Here is a 22586-nt window from a genome sequence, read left to right as displayed (position 1 = left end):
ATCTTCTAATTTGAATCTATCACTCTTTTCAGCATACTGCACTGCCCCTGCAAAAGAAAAGCAAGATAGGGAATGTTACTTGCCCCAAATTAAGAAGGGGTAGAAATAAGACTAGTAAAATTTCTCTTGATTTCATTAAGATTCACTAAGAACTGCAGGGATCATGTCTAAACAAATAAAAAAATGGAGTATAAAATGGATATTTGTCATGTTAATTTGATAACTAATAGCCAAACTATACATTTTCTAATAGTAATTATCCTTTAGCTAAGAGAGACAGACACTTCCAAATTACCATGAAAGTATGCGCTAATGGCATTGAAGAAATGATGGAATGACTCCCTGGAGATCAGAATTCTTTGTTCAGAAAATAGAGATAGTAAGAAAAAAAAGGATGGTCAAAAGAATATCTGCATTTGTTTTGTTGGAGTAAAGGTAAAATATAGATGACAAGGTATATGTTTTTTATTATGATTTGATGTTTTGACATCATAACATAGGGTTGTAGATGAAAAACATTATATAGCATTTATTTTTGCCTTCTGATTAGATGAGGGTTGAAGGAAGAACATTTAACACATGCCAAAGCCTTCCTTTATTGAGAACTCACATCCTTCCTGGAAAACTCTGTTTCCATTAACAGCTCTACTTGTTTTTGTCTCCTTGGGAACACTATTCTCCACTGCCCATTTTCGCTTCCTTTTAGATTGTAAGTTTCTTGAGGACAGGGATTGCCTCTTTTTTTCTCATTTGTCTCCTTAGCACATTGCACAGTCCCTGGCATATGATAGAGGACTAATAAATACCTGCTAACTTGAATTAAATTGGTTATGAATTGTTTATTTTTATAAGGCTTCATAATTTCAATTTATGTTATACATTACCAAAAATGCACTTATAAATATTTTACAATCAAATTTTTGCATTTTGTCTTCTCAAACTCAGGACATATTTTATACCACTGCAGGGTAATTGGTAGAATGAAATCAAATATTTAATTGACATCAATAATTAATGAAATAGTTTATAGTTCTCCATGTTCACATATTTGAATTTTTCTATTAAATTTTGTTTTGTTTTGTTTTGAATGTTGTTGCTTTGCATAAACAAACATTTAAATTATCTAGCTTTTCTAGACTATTGACTGTGATATTTGGAAAGGTGTCAATGCTAGTAATTATAATCAGTCTTTGGATAGAGAATACTCTCAGGATTTGTTATAGGAATTAGGGCATCTGATATGAGAATGCTGTAGCAGCCAAAAAAGCTAATGCACTCTTAGCCTTCGTTAAAAGGAATAGAGCTTCCAGGGAAAGAGAGGTTGTAATCCCATGATAATCTGTTCCATCAACCCACATCTGGAGTACTGGATTTACTTCTGAGTTTCATGTTAATACAAAGAGCATCCAGAAGCGAGCAACCAAGATAGTGAAGGGCCTCGAATGTTTAGCCTGAAACATCATCCTATTTTTTGTTGGTTTGTTTGTTTAGTGTCTGAGGATAACACTAGGAACCACAGCTGAAAGTGACAGATTTATATTTGATATAAGGGAGAGAAAACTTCCCAACAGTTAGAACTTCTAACAAATAGAGGTATCTTAAAGTGAAGTAGACTGTCTTGGGAGGTAGTGAGATTATCATTGCTGTTCTTCAGTCAAAGGCCAGATGACCTCTGTCGGGTTCTGATTGAACCAGATAGTTGCTGACATTTTTTATTTTTCTGATTCTATTTACAATCTCAAGAAAAGTAATCACTTGCATCTGAGGAATAAAGTGTTTTTTCTGCCTTAACAATTGTTTTTCTAATCCTACACTAATTGCTAATGCTATATTATTTCATGCTGAAAGCAATTGAATTCATTTTCAGTAGAATGATCTCATTTTTCCTATTGAAATGGAAAAATGAGATGAAATGATGATAGTTTCCACTCAAAGTGTATGCTTTTTTGGATGACTTTTTAGACATTTCCTTTTGGAACCTTGAATATATTTTATATTGACAAACAGAATCACAAAATTGTAGAGCTAGGAGGCAATTTAGATCATCTAGTTCAAAGCTCTGTGCTTTTTTCCATGAAGCAATTCAACAAATTAGTGTTCACTGCCTTTTTAGTGAATTGGATTTGAGGATTTAGCTAAGACATGTTGATTACTTAGAGGCTCAAGTTGGGTAGGTGTATTAGAAATAGTTAAAACCAGACAAAAATGTGTCTCACATCAACTGAAAACACTGGGCAAATCTCTGACCATACAGAGTGATAACTCAAAAGAATCTGGTACATGTCTGGATTTCCATTATCAGATATGGTGCCATTCAATGTGAGACTGACAGAAATGGGCAAAGACATCCATAAACTGAGTTGAAGAATTGATGGGGATTCTAATCCAATTGCAAAGAATGCTGTCTAATCTGTTGGCCAACTATTAGCTTCCTAGCTTGCAGATTTTCACCATGGTCCATGGTCGCTGATCAAGTCTATTAGAAGAATACAGTTTTCATGGCAATGAAGGTGCAATATTTGCTTTTTCTAGTTTGGAAGAAAAGCATGGTTTTTAACAACAAAATACTTTCATTTGTATGATTTCAAGATATTCAGTTTTTTTCTTGTTCAGAACATATTTTTTTTTCAGAAAATCTGATTCAATGTGGTCATGATAAAGTCGAAATAAAAAAAATGCTTCTATACTTTAAACAAGAATACAGTTTCTGGTTGTGGGTTATGTAGATTTAATAAGGGGTTGACAATCTTTCTTTGACCTAAATGTTAAATAACTCCTCCTGAAGCTGAAAAATTTTAAGTAACTACTATATGCTAGATACTTAAACTATCTATCTACACTAGTTGCATGATATATCATTGGAAGGCTCAAAATCCTGTCATATAAACAATGTTTGGAAGAAGAAGTGATGTTTATCCTCATAGGATATAGGAGAGAATGATGACTATCTTCAGATGCTTTATATAATATAACATGGAAGAAGAAAGAGACAATTTATAGGACAATAGAAGGCAGAACTAGAATCAATAGGTAGAAATAATAGGAAGCCTGATTTTACCTCAATTAAAGAAAATATGTCCTGGTGATTTCTTTTCTGGGTGGCACTTGGAAATGTCTTGAGACGCTTGATAGTAGCAAGCACTGAGCAACATAGGATATAGAGCAGTGATGGAGAACCAAAGATGGCACTCGTACTCCATCCCTCCCCACCCCCTCACCCACAGAGTTTGTTACTAGAAAGGCAGAAGGACTCAGGCAAAGCTGCTTCCCTCCCCCTCTCTACCATGCCTGACATTTTTTCACATCCCCACCCTCTGCCCAGTAGCCCAGTGGGAGCACACAGGGGACAAGGTAGGCTTCTCACAGGCAGCAGAGCTGGAGGGGAGCAGAGCATTGAGACCTCTCCTTCCCCCTCTCTACACTTGCTGAGGACATTACTCACTTCATCCACCCCGTCACCCAGCAGCCCAATGAGAGTTCTTTCTCTCTCTTTTTTGTGGGGTAAGAGGGGAGGGGCTGGGTGTACTCAGAATGGGGGGGACATGGCACATGGTCTCATGGGAGTTGGGGCCTGGCACTCCATTTCTAAAAGGTTTACCATCACTGATAGAGAGTCAAAAGATCTTAGTTCAAGACTTACTTCTGCTATTTACTAGCCATGATATTTACCTTTGATGAACCTTAATTCCCTCATATGCAGAATGGAAAGCATTAAATTATTACTGCCTACCTGACAGAATTCTTTGGAGGATTAAATGAGGTAACATATTTGTATTCATATAAGTATAGTACTATGAAAACATTAAAAATGCTAAATAAATATGTTACATTATTAGTTAGTTTTCCAATAAAAGAATGGTCTGCTTCATAGGGTAGCAGGATCCCCAAAATAGCAAATTTTTAATCAAATTAAGTTATTGAAACAAATAATTATCTATCATCCACATTATACAGGAAATGTCCTTTTTGACTAAGAATGTGGATTAGCTGACTACCAAGGTCCATTTCAACAATGATTCTATCTCTTTAAGTACTCCAAGGTACGGTTAGACCAAGAAGAGTTGTACAAAGTTCATGGCACAATCCATTAAGCCCCACACTGTCTTTGTATATCTCATATATCTATAACACTGAGGTCACTCTAGTAATCCTCTCATGGGGATAATTCAATTAAGAAATCTAGTTTTACTGATATCTGTTATGCTAGAGCTAACCCTAAAACAAAACAAGAAACCCAGATACTTTGGCTTGTTTTGTATGCTTGGTCTGCTTTGTCTCCTGACCTCTTTGAGGAAAAAAAGAGAATCACTAATAAAAATCACAAAAATGTCAAAATTATTAGAGGCTTTAGCCATTAAATGCTCCCAGTTCATAATAGGTGGAGATAATAGCGAGAGGATCAAGCAGCTTAACAAAGAAATTGCTACAGCCATTTTTGAAAAGGGAAATAGTCTAAACTTTTCTGGGGATAGGATACCCATTTAAGTGGGTGGTTGCTCAATGCTATATCCTTTTATGAGTTTTTAACCTGCTCCCTCCCCCATGAATGAATAGTCCTCTTCATTTAATTAAACAGGGAGAGGGCAAGTTAAACATCTTTGAAACTTTTCTCATGCATTTCATTTTGACAGCTGTTATTACTTAGAACATCCCTAATGCCATATTCTACCATTTTATGGTTTATTGAAATTCCTCATATTGTTTTGAGCATGGTAATGGCTTTCTTAGCCTTAATCCCTTAATCTTGATTTGTTTGGCTCTTTGAATTGTTCAGATCAGGTAGTTCATAATAGAACTTTCCTGAAAAAGAACAAGAAACTTGCCTTAAGAAAACTTCCAAGTAAAAGAAAAATGTTTCAAAACTATAAGGCTTTAGCAGATATGCAACAACTACCAATTTATTGTATTGTATCCATTTCCATAATAATTTTAATTCCTCATTTATGTGCAAAGCTGTTTTAGGGGAAAATAATAGATTCAAATGTGTTTAGAGAGGGTGTCACTATTAAGTCTTTGTTGGATTCTTTTTTCAAAATTTTTTTTCATAGTTTCTTTAACAAGTATTCTTCTCCAGCAGGCTTTGCAGAGTAGGCAGCACACTCTACCCAACTGGCCCCAGATGGAAAATACTCTCTTGAAATTAGATGGCTTTTTAAGTGTAGCTCTCTACAGCCTACAAGGAAAAAAAAATCATAAGCCGGAGCAGAATGCATTGAATAACACTGTCATTTAATTTCCCTAGCATCCTACTTAACTGAATGTTTTAGCTTTTGGCAGTAGTATTTTTCTAATTTAATTAACTCATTAACGTTAGCAGATGACACAGTGTTAAGATTCTCTTCCTCAATTGCTTATCTAAATATTCTTCTAATCCACTGGGGGTTATGGGCGCATCTTATTTATTTATTAGATTTCTACAGTGACTTTCCCCTGAAGGGCTTAAAGGCTGTGTATAGACCCTTCTTATAATGAATCAGAAACATTTCTTAAACCAACTAAATAGGAAAAAATGAAGCAGAAAGAAAAAAAAGGAAAGAAAGGCAGAAGAACAAAAGTACAGAAGAGGTAAAGAGCACAAAGACCACCCATATATGAAATTCTAGTGGAGGTCTCTTATTTACAATCCCTTGTGTCTTAGAGTATATAGTATAATTGGATATCAGTGGAATTTTTCTAATGAGCATTTAACACTCTGACTTAGCAGGGCATCATAACATGGCAGTATGAGCAGGCCTTCTCTGACAACCCCAGCTGGAGCCATCTCTCCCTTCTCCAAACTCATTCATTTATTCAATTAAATTCATTCAACAATTGATTCAATTCATTCAACAAACCTGTTTTATCTCATGCCTGTTGTCTATGTACCAATGTGGCATTTACAAACCACTGGCCTATTATATTTTACATGGCTTTTCTTTCCTAACAGATTGCAAGTTCTTGAAGGTAATTTAATAATTCAGCATATACTCACAAAGTTCTTATTGTGTCAGTAACGGAGATAAAAGGCTTCCAAAGGAACCTAATTTCAAGAGAATGTAGTATTCTACATTTGTGTTCCTCATAGTGCCCAACACATACTACTATTTTCTAAATATGGGCTCTTTATGATGATGCCAATTTGATGCAAGGCAGCCTAATGAAGGTTCACTTAGAGTTGCTAGAATGACCACCTCACTCTTTCTGATGACTGGCCACATTCATGAGCACTGGGGAAAAGGGAGGAGGGAAAAGCCTTGTGCTGATGAATTCTGGGACAGTGGTTTTTGGGCTGATCACTAAGTTCTCTTATTCTTTCCTCTCCCAGCTTCTCATTGCACTTTGTAGCTCTCTCCTGTACTATTTTAAGTTATCATGATTTTTATACGTGCCTCAATTTCCTCCTAGATTTTGAGTTTCACGTAGGCAGTGACTTTCTGATTCATGGGGTTTCCGATCTCTTCCTTTCTCCTAGTCCCTAGGACAGTGTTTCAGGTTTAAATCTTTCATGACTTTTAAGGAACTTTTTAAGACTAGCAGGTTTCCTTTTTCTCACCCCCTCAAAAACTTCTGTTCAGGCAAGTCACAGTCCTTTTCCTTTCTGAGTGCACTGGCCTTTAGTAGGCAGGATGTTATATTTCTCTGGCAAAGATTTTATAGGAAAAATAGGAATTCAGTGTTCTGGAATGAGATCTTGGTTCAGTTTTCCAGGCTCTCAATGCAGAAGGTCAGATGCCCATGGAAACAGTGGGCCCATAAGGCCCACTACTTTGGAGCTGTTTAGCATTTCAATCACCAACCTGGGCCTGTTCAGTACCCTGAGCAGGGAATTTAATGGGGATGTAGCCGTGAAACCATTTTCACAGACCAATTTTCATGATCATGCAGAATTTTCTCCCACTTCACATTGATGGGCTATTGTGACATCCCTCTGAGAGGGTTTCCAACTGCTCGACTCTCTGACAGCGATGAAGAACATCACATTTGGGAAATCTGTCTTTCAGAACTTACTATTCAGTTTTCTGGTGGTAAATCTGCTGCAGGATGCTTTTGCTGATTGAAGAAGGCACTCTAGGATTGAAAAGCACGTGGCTTGGAATCTGTTCACTTATGTCTAGCTCCTGGATCCAGACAATTCTCTTTTCCATTCATTCCTGATATCATTGCGTCAGTCTACTTAAAAACATATACTCCACCCATGACATCAGTCTCAGAAGCCTAACCCATCAAATGTGTCTTCTAATAGCAAACGGACATGAATATATAAATAAAACTGGGCTTATACATGTTAAATTGAGTGGAATAGAACAATTTGTCATAAGGGAATTTCGGTCCCAGATTATCAAGTTAGTTTATAAGTAATAAGGAATAAAATTAAAACAAATCTAAGCTAATCACCCACACATGTGCATACATGCACATACACACACACCTACCTTTCCTCTTCAACCTCAGAATCTATTATTTTTAGAGTATTTTCACTCTTTAATTAATGGAAAGTGTATTGGATATGGAGAGGTGGTGAAATGGAGAATGAATTTTGTGAATGATGAACCTTGGTCTTTTGCAGCCTTTTGGAATCTATGTTAATCTTAAGTTTTTGAGTCCCTGTTTATTAAAGAAAATTAATTCTTAGTGATACTAAAATTAGCAGAGAAACCATTTAGAATCTAGACCTATTATTTCTCCCTATGGATATATAAAAGTTTATTTCTTTTTTAGGAACGTTTCATACAGTTTTAGAGAATAACAGTTAAGAAATAAAGAGGATCTGTAAATGATTAAAAGGCAATATTTACATTCAAGATTTCCTTTCCTTTCAGATTTGAGTTTGGTTTTTAAAATAGCTTTTAAAGACCAGACAACTACTGCAGTCTAGAATCACTGACCCTACCTCTCCACTGGCATATTGAAAGACTCACAAAAAGTAGAGCCAATTAGGGAAGGACAGAGGATTAAAAGCAGATTAGTACTCTCCTTGTTTTGTCTGAATCACTGACCAGAAGCTAGGGGAGGAAGAAAAATCAAAGGGATGGAAATCAATTTGGAGAAAAGATTTATCTTTATTTTATTTTTTCCCCTTAAATATTATTTTATTAGGTCATTTTCAAACATTACTCATTGGAAACAAAGATCATTTTTTCCTCCCCCCCCTCCCGCCATCCCTCCCATAGCCATAGGTATCACATGTGTCCTTGATCTGAACCCATTTCCATGTTGTTGGTATTTGCATTAGGGTGTTCATTTATTGTCTTTATTTTATCCTCAAAATATGCACATGTAAAATATAGGCTGGAAAATATACTTTTAAAGGTTGCTTTAATAGAATTGTTCATTATTGTTTCTTGAGTACTATGTGACCTGTTAATGAAGTTGAAGTGCAAATAGAAATTCTTAGAATCATTAGAAAAGTTAAAGGGTCTGTCTAATATTTTGGATAATTTAAAATGTAAGGAAAAAAAATTTAATACCCTTACCTTCCGTCTTAGAATCAATACTGTATATTAGTTCTAAGGCATAAGAGTGGTAAGGACTAGGCAATAGGGGTCAAGTGACTTGCCCAGGGTCATACAGCTAGGAAGTATCTGAGGTCAAATTTGAACCTAGGACCTTCTGTCTCTGGGCCTGGCTCTCAAGCCATCCAGCTGCCCCCTGTAAGGAAAATTACCAGGGAATTGATTTAGACCAATTTAGGGTTTTAAATATCTGGAAGTGAAAGTTTCATTAGCTGGCAATAGAATTTCATAGAAAACAATGTCTACAAACATTGTCACTTAAAAGAAAGCTTAGTTTCCTGCCTTTATCTGGTTGCTGAACACTTCTATTCTCATTCATTTACTTTCCATGCATATTTGCTTTAGTCCTAAATTTGTGTTCTCCTTAACCTAGTTATTTGGAGATTTAGTTAAACAATAAGTATGTATTAGGGGGCAGTGGATAGAATGCCAGGCCTGGAGTCCAGAGGACATGTGTTCAAATTTGACCTAAAAAAAATTCCTAGCTGTATTACCCTAGACAAGTCACATAACCCCTGTTTGCCTCACCCAAAGCACTCATTAAACAGTATGTGCTAAGATAGAGTGAAATGAAGAAAGGCAAATAAATTAAGGAAACAAAACAGTCCTTGCTCTTCAGGAGGATAGATTCCAGAGGAGGAAACAAATACAAACAATAAGATTTATGTAAGACACGTACTGCATAGACAGATGAAGGTCATTTGAAGGAAGGTGAGTTGAGACTGAAAGAAGCTAGAGAAATGAAGAGGCAGAAGGGATGGCTCAAGGGATTTTAGGCATGGGGGATATCCAGGGCAAAATCATGGTGACAGGAAAGTGTGCCAAGTACGTCGGTGTAGCTGGATCACAGAGTGTGTGGTGTGGTGGGGAATAAGATGTCTGAAAAGCAGATATGAGCCAATGTCCACTGCTGGGGAGAGGTCAAAGATTGAGAAAAAAGGCCATTAGGATGGGCAATCAAGAGCTCATTGCTAGCTTTTGGAGATGGAATTTCCAGTTGAATGAAAGGGTCAAGAGTCAGAATGCAGAAAGTTTCAAAGGAAATGAGAGGAAAGAAAGTGTAGGTACCAGTCGGTGGTGGTAGACTGCTTTCTCAAGGGAATTTGTGAAAGAAAGCTGGTGAAGAGTACCAGGGCCAGTGGTGAAAGGAGAATGAGAGAGAGCCAGGTGGCCTATTTGTCTAGGACTTCAAGGCCAAACGGAGCCTTACATTCATTGGGGAGGAAAAGAGTTTCCAATTATCTCACCAGGGTCAATATCAACTGTGAGACTGAATAAAAAGACAGTTAATAACACCAGTTAATAATTGGTGCATTTGCATAGATATTAGAAAAACATTCCTAAATGAAAACAAAGCAAAACACTGAACTTATTCCTGAGTTCTCCCAAGGCCTTTCTTGACCCTCCTAGCTACTCATCACTTTCCTTCATCATGGCTTGTATTTATTTTTCATAGTGAGGCATCATCATGTAGTCCCGGGAGAGAGCTGACCTTGGAGCCAAGAAGACCCAAGTGTTTTGCCTTTGTCACTTATTATCTGGAACCTGGGCCAACTATCTTCATCTTTCAGTGTTCAAGGCAACTATCGAACTCTAAGTTATAGCAAGGTGATTCCTTGTACAGCCACCTTGTTTTTGTACTCCCCAAGCTATAATGTAGTGCAAGAAAGTTGTTTCCTTTTTTATAAACACGTACCTTCTTGTCTTTGAATAGTGTGAACAAGGGGATGACCAGGAGCAAAGAGAAATTTGAAGTTTGAAGAGATGCTGAGAAGAGGAGCAAATGGGACCTTTACAGGACCTCGGGGATGGACTGGAGTTCCATCCAGCTTCAAAAGCAGTTGGAGGAAGAGACCCAAGGTTCTTATCGGTGACTCTGGGATAAAGACCCTCTTTTTCCCTTAGATTGACTTTCAGTTGAAAATTGAGATCTTCAGTTCAAGCAAAGGATTTTGAGATTTGTATTTCTTCCACTGAGCTTCTAGAGTCCCCAATAAGAACCTTGGGTCTCTTCCTCCAACTGCTTTTGAACCTGGATGGAACTCCAGTCCATCCCCGAGGTCCTGTAAAGGTTCCATTTGCTCCTCTTCTCAGCATCTCTTCAAACTTCAAATTTCTCTTTGCTCCTGGTCAACCCCTTGTTCACAATAGATACTAAGTATGCCATTCAAAGGCAGAAGGACGAAGCAATTGGGGTTATGTGACTTGCCCTGGATCACACAACTAGGAAGTGTCTGAGGCCAAATTTGAACCCAGGACCTGGGTTCTCTAGGCCTGCCTCTATTTTCTGAGCTACCAAGCTGCCCTTGTTTAGTTTTTTGATATGATAATTTATTTTAAAAATATAAAACCCATTCTTATATTGAAGGCTAAGCAGGCAATAGTTTTCCAACTGCCTTATAGCAATGGTATCACAGGCTCAATTCTGATGTTTTTATTTTGAACATACTTATATATTTATATATATATATATATATATGTACATATATATATATATATTCCCTGTATATAGTATAAGCTACTCAAAGGCAGGCTTTCATTGTTTTCTTTGTATCATTAGTACCTAGCATTGTTCCTGCAAATGGTAGGTATTTTAAATTTATTTATTGATTGGTTGGTTGGTTAAAAAAAATCAAATGTTATCAGACTATTTTGTGAAGATACTCATTTTTATTCATCTTAATTTTTCCATTATTATGGGTAAGTAACTCAAATGTTAGCAATGGCTTGGGGAGACATTTTACATACTAGGGGGAAAGTATTATAGGCATTACAGGGAGGCAGGGAATGATTATGATACTGCATAAGTGCTCAGACACAGAATTTGGCTTTTTCACCAATTGATACTAGTGCAAACTTTCAGTTTCTAAAAGCTCTTTGCATTTGACCTTGAGCTAACTGCAGAATTCAAGTTTAAAGCAAAAAAAAAAAAACCCTGGATGTATCTCTCAGTATGAGAAATGTGTGTGCTTAGTGTTGAGAATACTTGTTAGCTTCTTTGAAGGAAATCCACTGTAGATAAGCACATGTGTGTTTGGTTGCCCAATCCCCTGTTGCTATTATTTTCTCTCTCTATTCATGTGGTTAATTGTAGGTAGCAAACAAATGTACCATGGAAAGCATTAACCGTCAATGGAAGTGCTAAAGAACTTGTCTTGTATTTAGATAAGAGTCATGATTTAAGGGATGCAGAGAGGTCTCTCTGCAGCCAAATATCCTCCTTTCTAACTTGTTATTATGTCAAAAATTTCTATCATTAGAATCAATCTTTAAGGATTAAAACATTCTTACCTGAAAACATAGACAATAAGGAAAAGAGGGGCAGCTAGGTGGCTCAGTGGATAAGTAACAGGACTAGAGATGGAGGGTCATCGGTTCAAACCCATTCTCAGACACTTCCTAGCTGTGTGTCCCTAGGCAAGTCACTTAACCCCAACTGTCTATCCCAAACTACTCTTCTGTCTTACAACTGAACTTAGTATTGATCTAAGATAAAAGATAAGGGCTTTTTTTTAAAGAAGGAAACTGGCCTGATTGGGATGAACAAATGAGAAAGGGCCTTGAATTTCAGAATGATGAATTTGGATTTTTTCCCCCAACAGATAATAGGAGTCTGAGCAGGGCAGTAACATAACGAAATAGATGTTCTAGGAAAGTAATCTAGAAATGGTACTTAGAAGTAATTGGAAGGTGGAAATACTAGAATCAGAGATACCACTCAGGAAGGAGGTTTTGTTTTCTTTTGTTTTAAACAAGTTAACATTTTTACCAAGGTTGCTTATAGATACCTTGTTTTTCTTCCATATCTTTGCTTGTGTGGTTTAATATTTATTGGGAAAGGAAATGGAGGATTGGAAAAATAGGGGGAATAATATGAGGTTTGTAGCAGGGTATGGAGGAGTTGAGGGAAGAGAGGGAATATTGCTCGGTGAGGCAAAGGAGAGAGATGCCCCCTGCTGAGAGGAAGCAGCAGGGGTCCGATAAGGACTGTTTGTCATTGAATGACTGAACTGATGTTCCATTCCCTCTATACACAGAAAAGATAGTCCACTTATCTGACTGCGAATTCAAATAATATAAAGTTTAATAACCAGTTGGGATTGGAGTTTTTTTCCTTAGCTTCAGAGTTGAGGCCAGACCCAAGAGGCTGGTGGAGGATTTCTCCCACTCCCATCTACTCTATATCAGTCCTGATTAGTTTAATTCAGAATCTTAGCAGTAGACAGAAAGCAAACAAGAACAGTTCTGACCTTCAGAAGTAATTTGTCCTGAATCTTTGGGTTGAACCAAGAAGAGGCACACCACTCCAGACTGAGCTCCTCTCTCCTCCCACACCTGGAAGGAACTAAAGCCCGGCAGGAAGGAAGTACTATTCACAAGACCCAACTGCCACTCCCAGTTGCCCCTTCCCTCACCAACTGTCAGTCTAGTTTCCTTTCCACAGTGGGCAAGCAATAGGAAAGAAGGGAAAAGAATGAGCCAGTGTTTATATACTAGAATGGAAGCCCCTTGAGACTAAGAGTGAAGGAGTCCAAAGTCTTGGACTCAAGACTACTACTTAATATTTGACTTTAGGCAACCAGCTAAATCTTCTGAGCTTTAGTCTCCTTACTTGGAAAATGAGTATTCGAAAAAAATATTTCAATTAAACAAACACCAGTTAAGTGTTTTTTGCTGTTCAGGTTATATTAATCTTTATGATCTCATTTCTTTGTTTGTTTGATTTCTAGGCAAAGATACTGGAGCAATTCGGCATTTCCTTCTCCAGTTTATTTTACTAATAAGGGAAATGAGGCAAACAAGGTTAAGTTTGCTCAGGGTCACACAACTACTAATTATCTCTAGATCTGAACTCAGGTTTTCTTGACTCCAAGCCTAGTGCTCTATTGACGGCACCACTGAGCTGCTCAATTAAGTATTTAGTGCGTACCAAAATACGCAATGGGGATATAAATATAAAAAATAGATTCTGTCCACAAGGGACCATAATATCTAGTAATAACACCTAACCATCTCATCCAAGGTGGGACGGACAAATAAAATGATGTATGTAAAAGCAATGTGTAAATAGCCATGTACTACATGCATATAAGATGGTTACATGCATTTTATTATAACCCCCTGCATACTTTTAAAATGAAAATCAATTTATCTGGCATTCATCTAATTTGAAATATCTTTCAACTGGCTATATCCTTCTGTCAACAATACCAATATCATTCAAATTCACATCTACTACAAGATCCTGAGGTGTCTTTAGGATAATCAAGAAAGATTAAATTATGTGCTCAGAGCTTTAATGTTAAGTGAATTTTAATTTATTCCAATCTTTGAAAATTGGTAACATGATGAGAACTTTAAATTAAGATCATGTAGCAATTTAAAGATTGCAAAGTTCTTTCTTCACAAGTCCATGAAGTAGGTTGTTGCATGTGTGATTGTCTTCATTTTGCAGATGAGGAAACTAAGGTTCAGAGAGGCTAAGTAACTCATCAATGGCCATATATCCAACAAATGTTGGAGATAGGATTTGAAGCCAAGGCTATCCTGATGCCAACTTCAGGTGGAGGTCTTTTGGTAAATTTGTTGTTACTGATGACGCAGTCTGTGGTTTTTTTCCTCAGTCTAGCAATTCCAAAGGAATGTATCTGATGACATTTATCAAATATTTACAAGGAATGGAATCTGAAAACTTGAATTTTAATGATAATTTAAACATTTTGGTGAGTGAGAATATTTTGCTTCTCCCTTCAAGGAACCTCAGGTAGTTTGAGCTCAATCCATATCGGTTGTAGGGCACAGTTTTGTCAATTTGGTTTCATGGAATTTGCAGAAAGCATCCATGTACATAGTAACAGAGTGAGTCATGCCAATAGAAAAGAGACTGGTGTGGAACAAGTGTGGCATGAAATGGACTGTTTGTTTTTTTCCACAGTCTGCTGATTAGCCCTGCAAACCCATTCCCCAGCTCTGTTAGCAAAACCTATAAAAACACTGGGGCCTCAATAAAGTCAGCCACCAATGTTAGTAACCCCTCAAGGGTGTGGGGGTTGCAAAACCCCAGTTCTCTACCTACCACTTGTGTCTGGTTAGAGAGTTTAATAACGAACGTCCGAGAAATGTTAATGTGGATAGTAGAACACATGTTCCCTTTTTGCAGTGACCCTGGAAACAGCCTGAGATTTCTTATAAATCACAAAGGAAAATAAATACCTTCATCCATGGAAGGGAAAAGACAGCTCGAGAAAAGGGACTTTGGAAAAAGGTTGTCTCTAGACAGCAGTCTTGTGGTAAGTACTAAAATATTCATTTACTGCTCTATATGTTTTGGCTTAAAAAGCATTATTCTTTGACTGTTATTTCCTGAACCCTGTGCCTTTGAAACTACCATTCCAGATACCCCATTAGCAGCATCCCTGGGGAGTTCCTTTCATTTATTTTTTTACTAACTCAAAAGGCAGCAAATTATAGGAATGTTTGTCTAGTATCTTAATAGGTAAATGTCATAATCTGTCAACATTATATATAATTACTGTAATTCCATCTAAAGGAGACATCACCCCACACAAGAACAGCACTGTAGTTATTGCTAAGTATAAGGCCTCTATGTAGAGTTCCCTATCACAAATTTATCCTCATGTTAGAGACCAGACGAATAAGAATCTCTGTAGTAACAATTCTGAAAGAACCAATTTGGCTCCTGAAATTTGGAGGTGGGTATGTGGGTTAGTTTAATGCAATATTAAGCTTTTTCATTCCAAGTTTCTGTGCAGATGTGAGTTGTTTTTGAAAACCCACCATCTGGTTGGATATTTGCAGTCATGGAGATTGAGCCTGTCTGTGGAAAAAGACTAAGCTATTTCTCATTCAGAGGTTCACCAACTCTTTCTCCATCTCTGGGCCACAGTGTATCAGCTATTCTCTGCCAAATCACTACTCACAGGGAGAAAGAGCTAATGGAATGAAGAGAGAGAGGGATTTCCTTCTCTATGGACTTGGATAGAGAAATGGAGATGGAGCTCTATTTTTTTTTCCTCTTCCAGAATTAGATTTTGTAAATCACAATTTCTAAACACTGTAGACAGAGCTGTGTTCTGAGTCTCCAGGAGAGGAGTGCCCTCTCCAGGTGCTGGGGTCATCACCTCTCCAACTATTCAAAGAAGGGAACTTCTGGGAATTGTAAAAGGGATTGCATAGAACCCAGCATCAGGGCAGATCCTTTTCTGAATACCAAATTCAGGCTCTGAATGTGCACCAGAGATGTATGGGTCCATGTGAATTATACATGAAAGCAGCACCGTGCCAGTACCAAGTTCATTGTTTTTTTGTTTTTTTTTTAATCTCTTCTCTCAATATAATGCCCTGCTTCTGGTGTGTTTCCTAATTCTTTCTGCCTCCAGATAGAAATGAGGTGACAAGTGTGTCTATACAGAGCATTTGAGTGGATTGGGTAGGAACAAAGGGTAGACATTCAAAGATTCTCTCTCATCTCTTTGCCATAATCAATCTACAATGGAAATGTGAAGGGGTTTTGCTATGCAAATATAATCACAGGGACTGTTTTATGCATAGAAAGCATTGATAACTTCCTATGAGCCTGATCTGAATGGCACCAGGAAGGGCTTCTTGCCTATACATAGCTCCCTAGTTATTTCAGAGCGGCGGCCTCTCAGGGGACTAATATCTCATTGGCATAGGAGCGTTGGCCTCTACCGTTAGGACCTGGACAAATTCTCCCTCTCTTAGGAATCCTGGTGGTCCTCTCCTCAGTGGCCCACCATACTGGTGCTGGATGTAATCCCTTTAGCCTATTGCAAACCAGAACTCCCAAACCGAAGAGATCCCTAAAACTTAGCCCCCCAGGGAGTAGAGATCGCAGTTAGAAAAATTGTGAGCTTCTTAAAGGCAGAGGCTGTTTTTACCTTTCTTTGAATTGCCAGCACGTCACCCAGTGCTTGGCATATACTAAGGACCTAATAAGAGCTTCTTGGCATCTCCATGTATGGGTTGAACTACCTGACTTCTGGGATGTTTGCTGCCTTTGAGATTCTGCTCTTCTGGAATTCAGAGGCACAGTGCCTAGCAAAAAGCAAATGCTTAATAAGTGTTTGTTGATGGAAGACAAACTTCACCACTCTGTGGATGATCAGCCCTTTGTAAATATATGCAGGAAATTCAATTTCGTTGCTCCTGCCAGCTATAGCTTCAGGGCTAGGTTTTTGTTCACACAAGCCCACAGAACAGGCCTTGAGATTCAGGGTTCCTGCTTATCTCTGTTTTAGGAAACCACTACCATTTAGTTGACTTTCATATGTGATTATCATTTAAAACTTCTACACTAATGTTATTATATTGCTTAGCTCTGACTTGAAAAAAATGGATTCTCCAAAAACTCATGATATCATGGAAAGGAGAGTTCGAGAGTTCTTTTTTTTTTTTTACACCATTCAGTTTTCCTTTGGTTATCTAGAATCCGTTTCCCTTAGTGGCACATTTTCTCCACTAGAGTGAGAATCCCTGAGATAACATGTTCAGGCATGGCTGTATGCCTTCATTAGTATATGGTGGGTGCTTAATAGCTGCTAATGATGGGAAAAATCACTTGCCATTATATCATTTATACCAAATGAATTTAACAGGATCCTGCTGGTTATGTGTTGGCCTTCGTGTAGGAACAGGCCCTTGTGGCCCAACAGAATGAATGCCAGGCTTAGAAGTGGAGAAAAGACCTGGGTTTGAATCTTCCTTCTGACATTTGCTTTGTCTCCTTGGGCAATGCACTTACATTCTATTATACAGTTTCCTTTCCAATAAAGTGAGAAGAAAAAGAAGAATGCCTGATAATACTATAACAATACTTCCCCTTTCTCCACCTGGCTTATTTTGAGACTCAAATGACAGCATGTGTGTAAAAAAGCTGAACAAGCCTTACAGCTAACTAGCTCGGTAACTAGGTAGATAGACAGGCAGGCAGAGAGGGACTAAGCCTGTGCCTTCATGCCATCTAGTTGTTGGCTATTTTCCAGACCAATGATTCCATATCATCGGGACAGAAAGGTGGAGCAGCCCATAGAGCGTTCAGGAAGACCTGACTTCAAATTTGACCTCAGACTCTAGCTGACAAGTCACTTCACCTATTTAGCTCATCTATTAAATGAGATAGAGAACGCACCATGCTAGTCTCTTTGCCAAGGAAGCCCTAAATGGGGTCACGAAGAGCCAGACATGACTGAAAGTAACTGAACAAGAATGATTTCCTCAATGTGGAGAACTCCTGGTGTGAAAAACCCTTTTTCTTACAGAGTTGGAGACCTGCAAAGGTGTAACTGTTTTTAGGTTGTCATTTTAGACTGTTGCTAGACTGGGGTGGGGGAGACCTAAGAAGAGGCTTGTCCATGGTCATGCAGGGTGTATTTGCAGTTAAGACTGGAGCCTACATCTTTCTCTGCTGTACTATACTTCTTGGTTATCATTTTTGTGCTCTTGATGGAGTTCAGAAAGAATTGACCTTAATAGAGATTGCTATTCTGTTTTCATGCTTTAATAAAGAGACAGTGTGGTGTGGTGGATGGAGAGTCCAGTGGTATTGGGCCTCTGATACATCCTGGTGTGTCACCTTGGATTCATCAGTTAAGTGTGCTCCAAGCTCTCTCTAAGAATTTAAACTACAGAACTGATGCCCATCTGCCTTAGTAGAGTTGTATCCTCACAGGGTGTTCCCTATATAAATGAAAAAGTTCTCCTGATTATTGGGAAATAGGTAAAATAGCAACTTGTGGTTGAATTAGAATATTGGGATAGGAGTCCTTCTTCTGTGGTTCATGTAGAACATCTCAGGACAACTCAAATAAATAGTACATTGGATGGCCTGATAGTACTTCACCCTATTCCCTCTGAAATAGGTATCTAGATTTTCAGTATTTACTGTTCCCTGTGGTTTGGAAATTATAAGTATTTGCTATAGGGACTTTTATTAAAAAATTTTCTTACTTTTCGTGGATCAATGTCACATCAGGGTTATTGTGGGCAACAATTTTGTCTATAACAATAGTTCAGTTTCAGTATAGTCTATGGAATTCTCAAGAATATTTTGGAATTTTTTGTTTCAAGGGTGTTCTAATACAAGGAATTGTTGTCTTTGCTTAGGAATGGTAACTACTTGATTATGTATTTTTAATTATTAAGCAAGTTCTACTTTTCTCTTTTTTTGTAGCCCAAGGTGATGTTATATGTTTTCCCCACTTTGCTGTTTTAAATCGTACCAATTAATAATTTTGAGATCCTCAGCAATAAACTTCCTGGCATCTTTGGTGTTCTTGACCAGGTCTTGTCTCACTATCATAAAGTCCTATGTCTCTGTAAACAAATCCATGTGACTTGGTTATTGGTATAGGGTAGGGCTCCCTTTCAACATATTGTTGACTGAGTTCATGGAGATAAGAGATAAAGTACCAATTTTGAGACAAAAGCAGGTACAATTTGGCTAGACAGTAGAGTGAGAGAAGGTAAGTAATGCATATGTGGCTGGAAAGGTAGTTTGAGGAAAACTTGTGAAGGACTTTAAGTGCCAGAGAATTGTTTATTTTATTCTAGATGAAATGGGGAACTACTGGAGCTTTGGGGGGAAAAGGAAGGAAGTAATATGATCAGACCTTAAGGAAAATCACTTTGGCAGCTGTGAGGAGGATGGATTGGTATAAGGAAAGACTTGAGGCAGAGAGGCTAAGAAAGAGGTCATTGAAATGGTCTGGGAAAGAAGTAAAGAGGGCACAATCTGAGTTGGTGACTATGTTAGTATTAAGAAGGAGACAGTTACAAGACACGTAAAATGACAAAATGGTAGATTTGTTCTGTGAACAAAGTAATAATAATGCTAGAATGATGCATTTGGGAAACTTAGAAGGATGTTTATATATATATATATACATATATATATATATTTTTCCTCTTTTTGACTGAAATAATGAACTTTGCAAGACTGGTGATTTTGGAGAAAATGGGTTCTTTTTGACCATATTGCCCTTTGGACATCTAGTTTGAAATGTCTAATGGGTTATTTCTGATGCAGGAGACTGGGGCTGGATATCTAGATCTGAGAATCATCTGATTAGGCAGAATAGATGAGCTAATGGAAGCTAAAGAAGTTATCAAAAGCATATATTTAGAAGTAAGAGAAGTCCCAGAACAGAGCCTTGGGGAACACTCACAATTAGGATGTGATGTGAATGACATTCTCTCAAAGGAGATGGAGGAGTGGTCTGGATGTTAGGCCAGGAAATCAGAGGAGAGAATAGGCAGGAATGGGTTGTGGTGGTGAGCAGAAGCAAATCCTACAGGAAAGTCAAGAAGGATGAGGACTGGGAATTAAGAAAAGATCATTCAATCTGGTAATTAAAAATTTTATAAAGTAGTTTCAGCTGAAGGATGAGGCTGGACCTGAGACTGCTAGATGAGCAGTTAATAGTGGTTGGTAATACTGCTCCTGCTACAGCTCCTATATGGCTGATTACCTTTCTGATCCACTTACAGTAAAGTCATTCATTTGTTATCACCCTGAGGGCTGGAGGAGGGGCCATGCTCTGAATTTGAAGTCTGAAGATCTGGTTTTCCAGAGGTGGTTCAGATCCTCTTTAGTTTATTGAGATTGGACAAGACCCTCTACTTCTTTGATATAAAATGAAAGAATAACCTCATACTTAGTACAGTGCCTGGCACATAGTAGGTGCTTAATAAAATATTTATTGACTGATCATTTGACCAGAAAGATACCTCTCCAGTTCTTAATACTATTACTGAGAAAGCTTTGACTATCCATCTTTTGAGGGACCTTAGCCTAAATTTCAGAGTCTCAAGAGGCACCAGACTTATTTTTCCTTGCAAATTGTAGTCCAAACCCATAACATAATGTTTTGACAGTATGAACAAGGGGCCTATTAGCTTCATTACACTTAGCACATAATCCAATTGCAGAGGGTTGTATAGGAAGTGTATTTTGAAGTAATTGCATTCTTTAGACAAAGGAAACCACAGAATGAAGAACCTTACTGTACATGGGATAAAATTGTTCCCATTTGGGGATTTGAGGCAGTGGTTCTTAATGTTAATTTAAGCTTTGGAATGTGTGTGTGTGTGTGTGTGTGTGTGTGTGTGTGTGTGTTTCTTCATGCTCCTGTGTACACACATAAATAATGAGGGACTCTTTGCAATGGATTATATTTTGCTTTATAAATCATCCTTGTAAAGAAGAAAGTATCCAGTGAGAGAAACCACAAATGAAAATAAAAAGATCTGGTGGGAGTTAAGGATAGGAAAAGTAAAGGGGAGATGGTTGAAAACCCAGAAAGTTCTAACTGACTGCAAAGCTGCCACTATCAGTAGGAGTCTATGGAGTAGCTATAAATTCGGGGCAAGTACAGTCTTCTCTCTGATGATAATAAAAATCACACTAGAAATCGAGGCCTTTTCCTGACCCTAGACTGTTCAGCTGTCCCCAGGATACTTTTTGATCAGAAAAAGTCAGTGTTTCAAGCTGTGCTTTTTATTTGCAAGAATCATTCCCAGGCTGTACACTCAGCGATTTGACACTTGGAAGCTGTGATAGCATTGAGCCATCAGGGAGGTGAGGAAGGGGAGCTATCTTTCTTAGCAACTCACATTTCAACAGCAAACATTTCCTCTTAATTTGAAAGAAAAGGAGCTTTCACTTTTAAGTGCAGATGGCAGCAATTGTTACCTTGGTGATTGATGGATTCCTCCCAATCCTCCCAAACCCTAGAACTGTCCACTGTGTCAGCTGCACAGACATCACTATTGTTTGTGAAGCATAATTTGGATTAGAATCACTGAGGCCAGAAAAGACCCCCAGAGGTCATCTAGTCTGTGCTCCCCTTCTGAGCAAGTTTTATCAAAGTCATTATAGTCATACTGCCCTCTGCTTTTTATTTCAATAAGGCAATCACTAAGTGTTTACTCACTACATTCCCAAAGCTAAGCTAGGTGCAGTTATACAAGAGATTAGAGGTGGTCTCAGTTCCCATGTAACTTCCAGCATAAACCCCTTGTGGGAAGGGGACTATTTCAATTTTTTAAAATTTTTAGTCAGAGTAAGTTTTCTTCCCCTCTAGATGTCTTTTCATGAAGGTGAATGTGCCATTTATTTATTTTAAATCCTTACCCTCTTGCCTTTGTATAAATAATTTTTCTGACTCAAACTATTTACATTTTAAAATTATTATCCTCTGGCCCACATACAACCCAACAGTCTAGCACTCATGATTGGATAAACGGTGTCCTCCCTCAACGTTTTCATAATCTTCTAAATCTAACCCTCTTTCAACAACCCACAATCCAATATCTCTGTGGTCAGTAATTTTATTGCTCTTGACATCCCCTAAAGGCTGGAGAATAGGCAGGAAAGTCAGTAGTATCTCAGCAGTTTTCTAGCCAAAACCTCCGCAGTGAAGGGGTCAAGAGCAGAAGAGATTGGAGGCAGTAAACCTTTATTGCTGTGTCTCTGGATTTGTAGATTATATTTTGGCTCTTCAGTTCCAGAACAATTCCTTGAGGTAAGAAACCAGTGACAGACACTGCATAAACTCCAGGCTTGAGGGTACTTGCTGCCATTTGGAGACCCAGCTGTCCTCTGGGCAGAAAACTGTAAGGGCGAGGCATTTGGGGTTAAGTGACTTGCTCAGGATCATACAACTAGGAATATGTGAAGTCAGATTTCAATCTAGGAATTCCCATTTCCAGGCCTTGTGCTTTATCTACTGAAGCACCTAGCTATTCCTAAATATATCATTTATTTATTTGCAATTCTAACCTTGTTCTTAGAATCAATACTAAATACTGGTTTTAAGATAGAAGAGCAGTAAGGGGTAAGTAATGGGTGTTAAGGGACTTATCCAGGGTCACACAATTAGAAATCATTTGAGGTCATATTTGAACCCAGATCCTCCCATCTCTAACCTCAGCATTCTATCCACTAAGCTAACTAGCTGTCCCTAAATATGTCCTTTAAAATGAAAGTAACTTAGACGACCAAGTTAAATTACGGAAAGCAACAATCTCACTGAATCTTTTCTCAAGAGAAAA

The 22586-nt window shown here is 37.9% G+C and overlaps 1 protein-coding gene across 5 annotated transcripts in view; it reads left to right on the top strand.

Annotated features, from left to right (window-relative positions):
• The window catches only part of NCKAP5 (NCK associated protein 5), a 1174517-nt gene that overhangs the window by 151228 nt on the left and 1000703 nt on the right, over positions 1 to 22586 (top strand). For all 5 annotated transcript variants that reach the window (XM_007494075.3, XM_007494074.3, XM_056797182.1 and 2 more), the window contains exon 2: positions 14653 to 14782. In XM_007494075.3, coding sequence (XP_007494137.2) covers positions 14714 to 14782 — 69 coding nt within the window. In that variant the 5' untranslated portion in view covers positions 14653 to 14713. The remainder of the gene's footprint in view (positions 1 to 14652; positions 14783 to 22586) is intronic.

Source organism: Monodelphis domestica, chromosome 4 (genome assembly GCF_027887165.1).
Source record: "Monodelphis domestica isolate mMonDom1 chromosome 4, mMonDom1.pri, whole genome shotgun sequence".
Lineage (NCBI taxonomy): Eukaryota > Metazoa > Chordata > Mammalia > Didelphimorphia > Didelphidae > Monodelphis > Monodelphis domestica.
The sequence above is the reverse complement of the archived record's forward strand: the minus strand, read 5'-3'. Positions and strand labels throughout refer to the sequence as shown.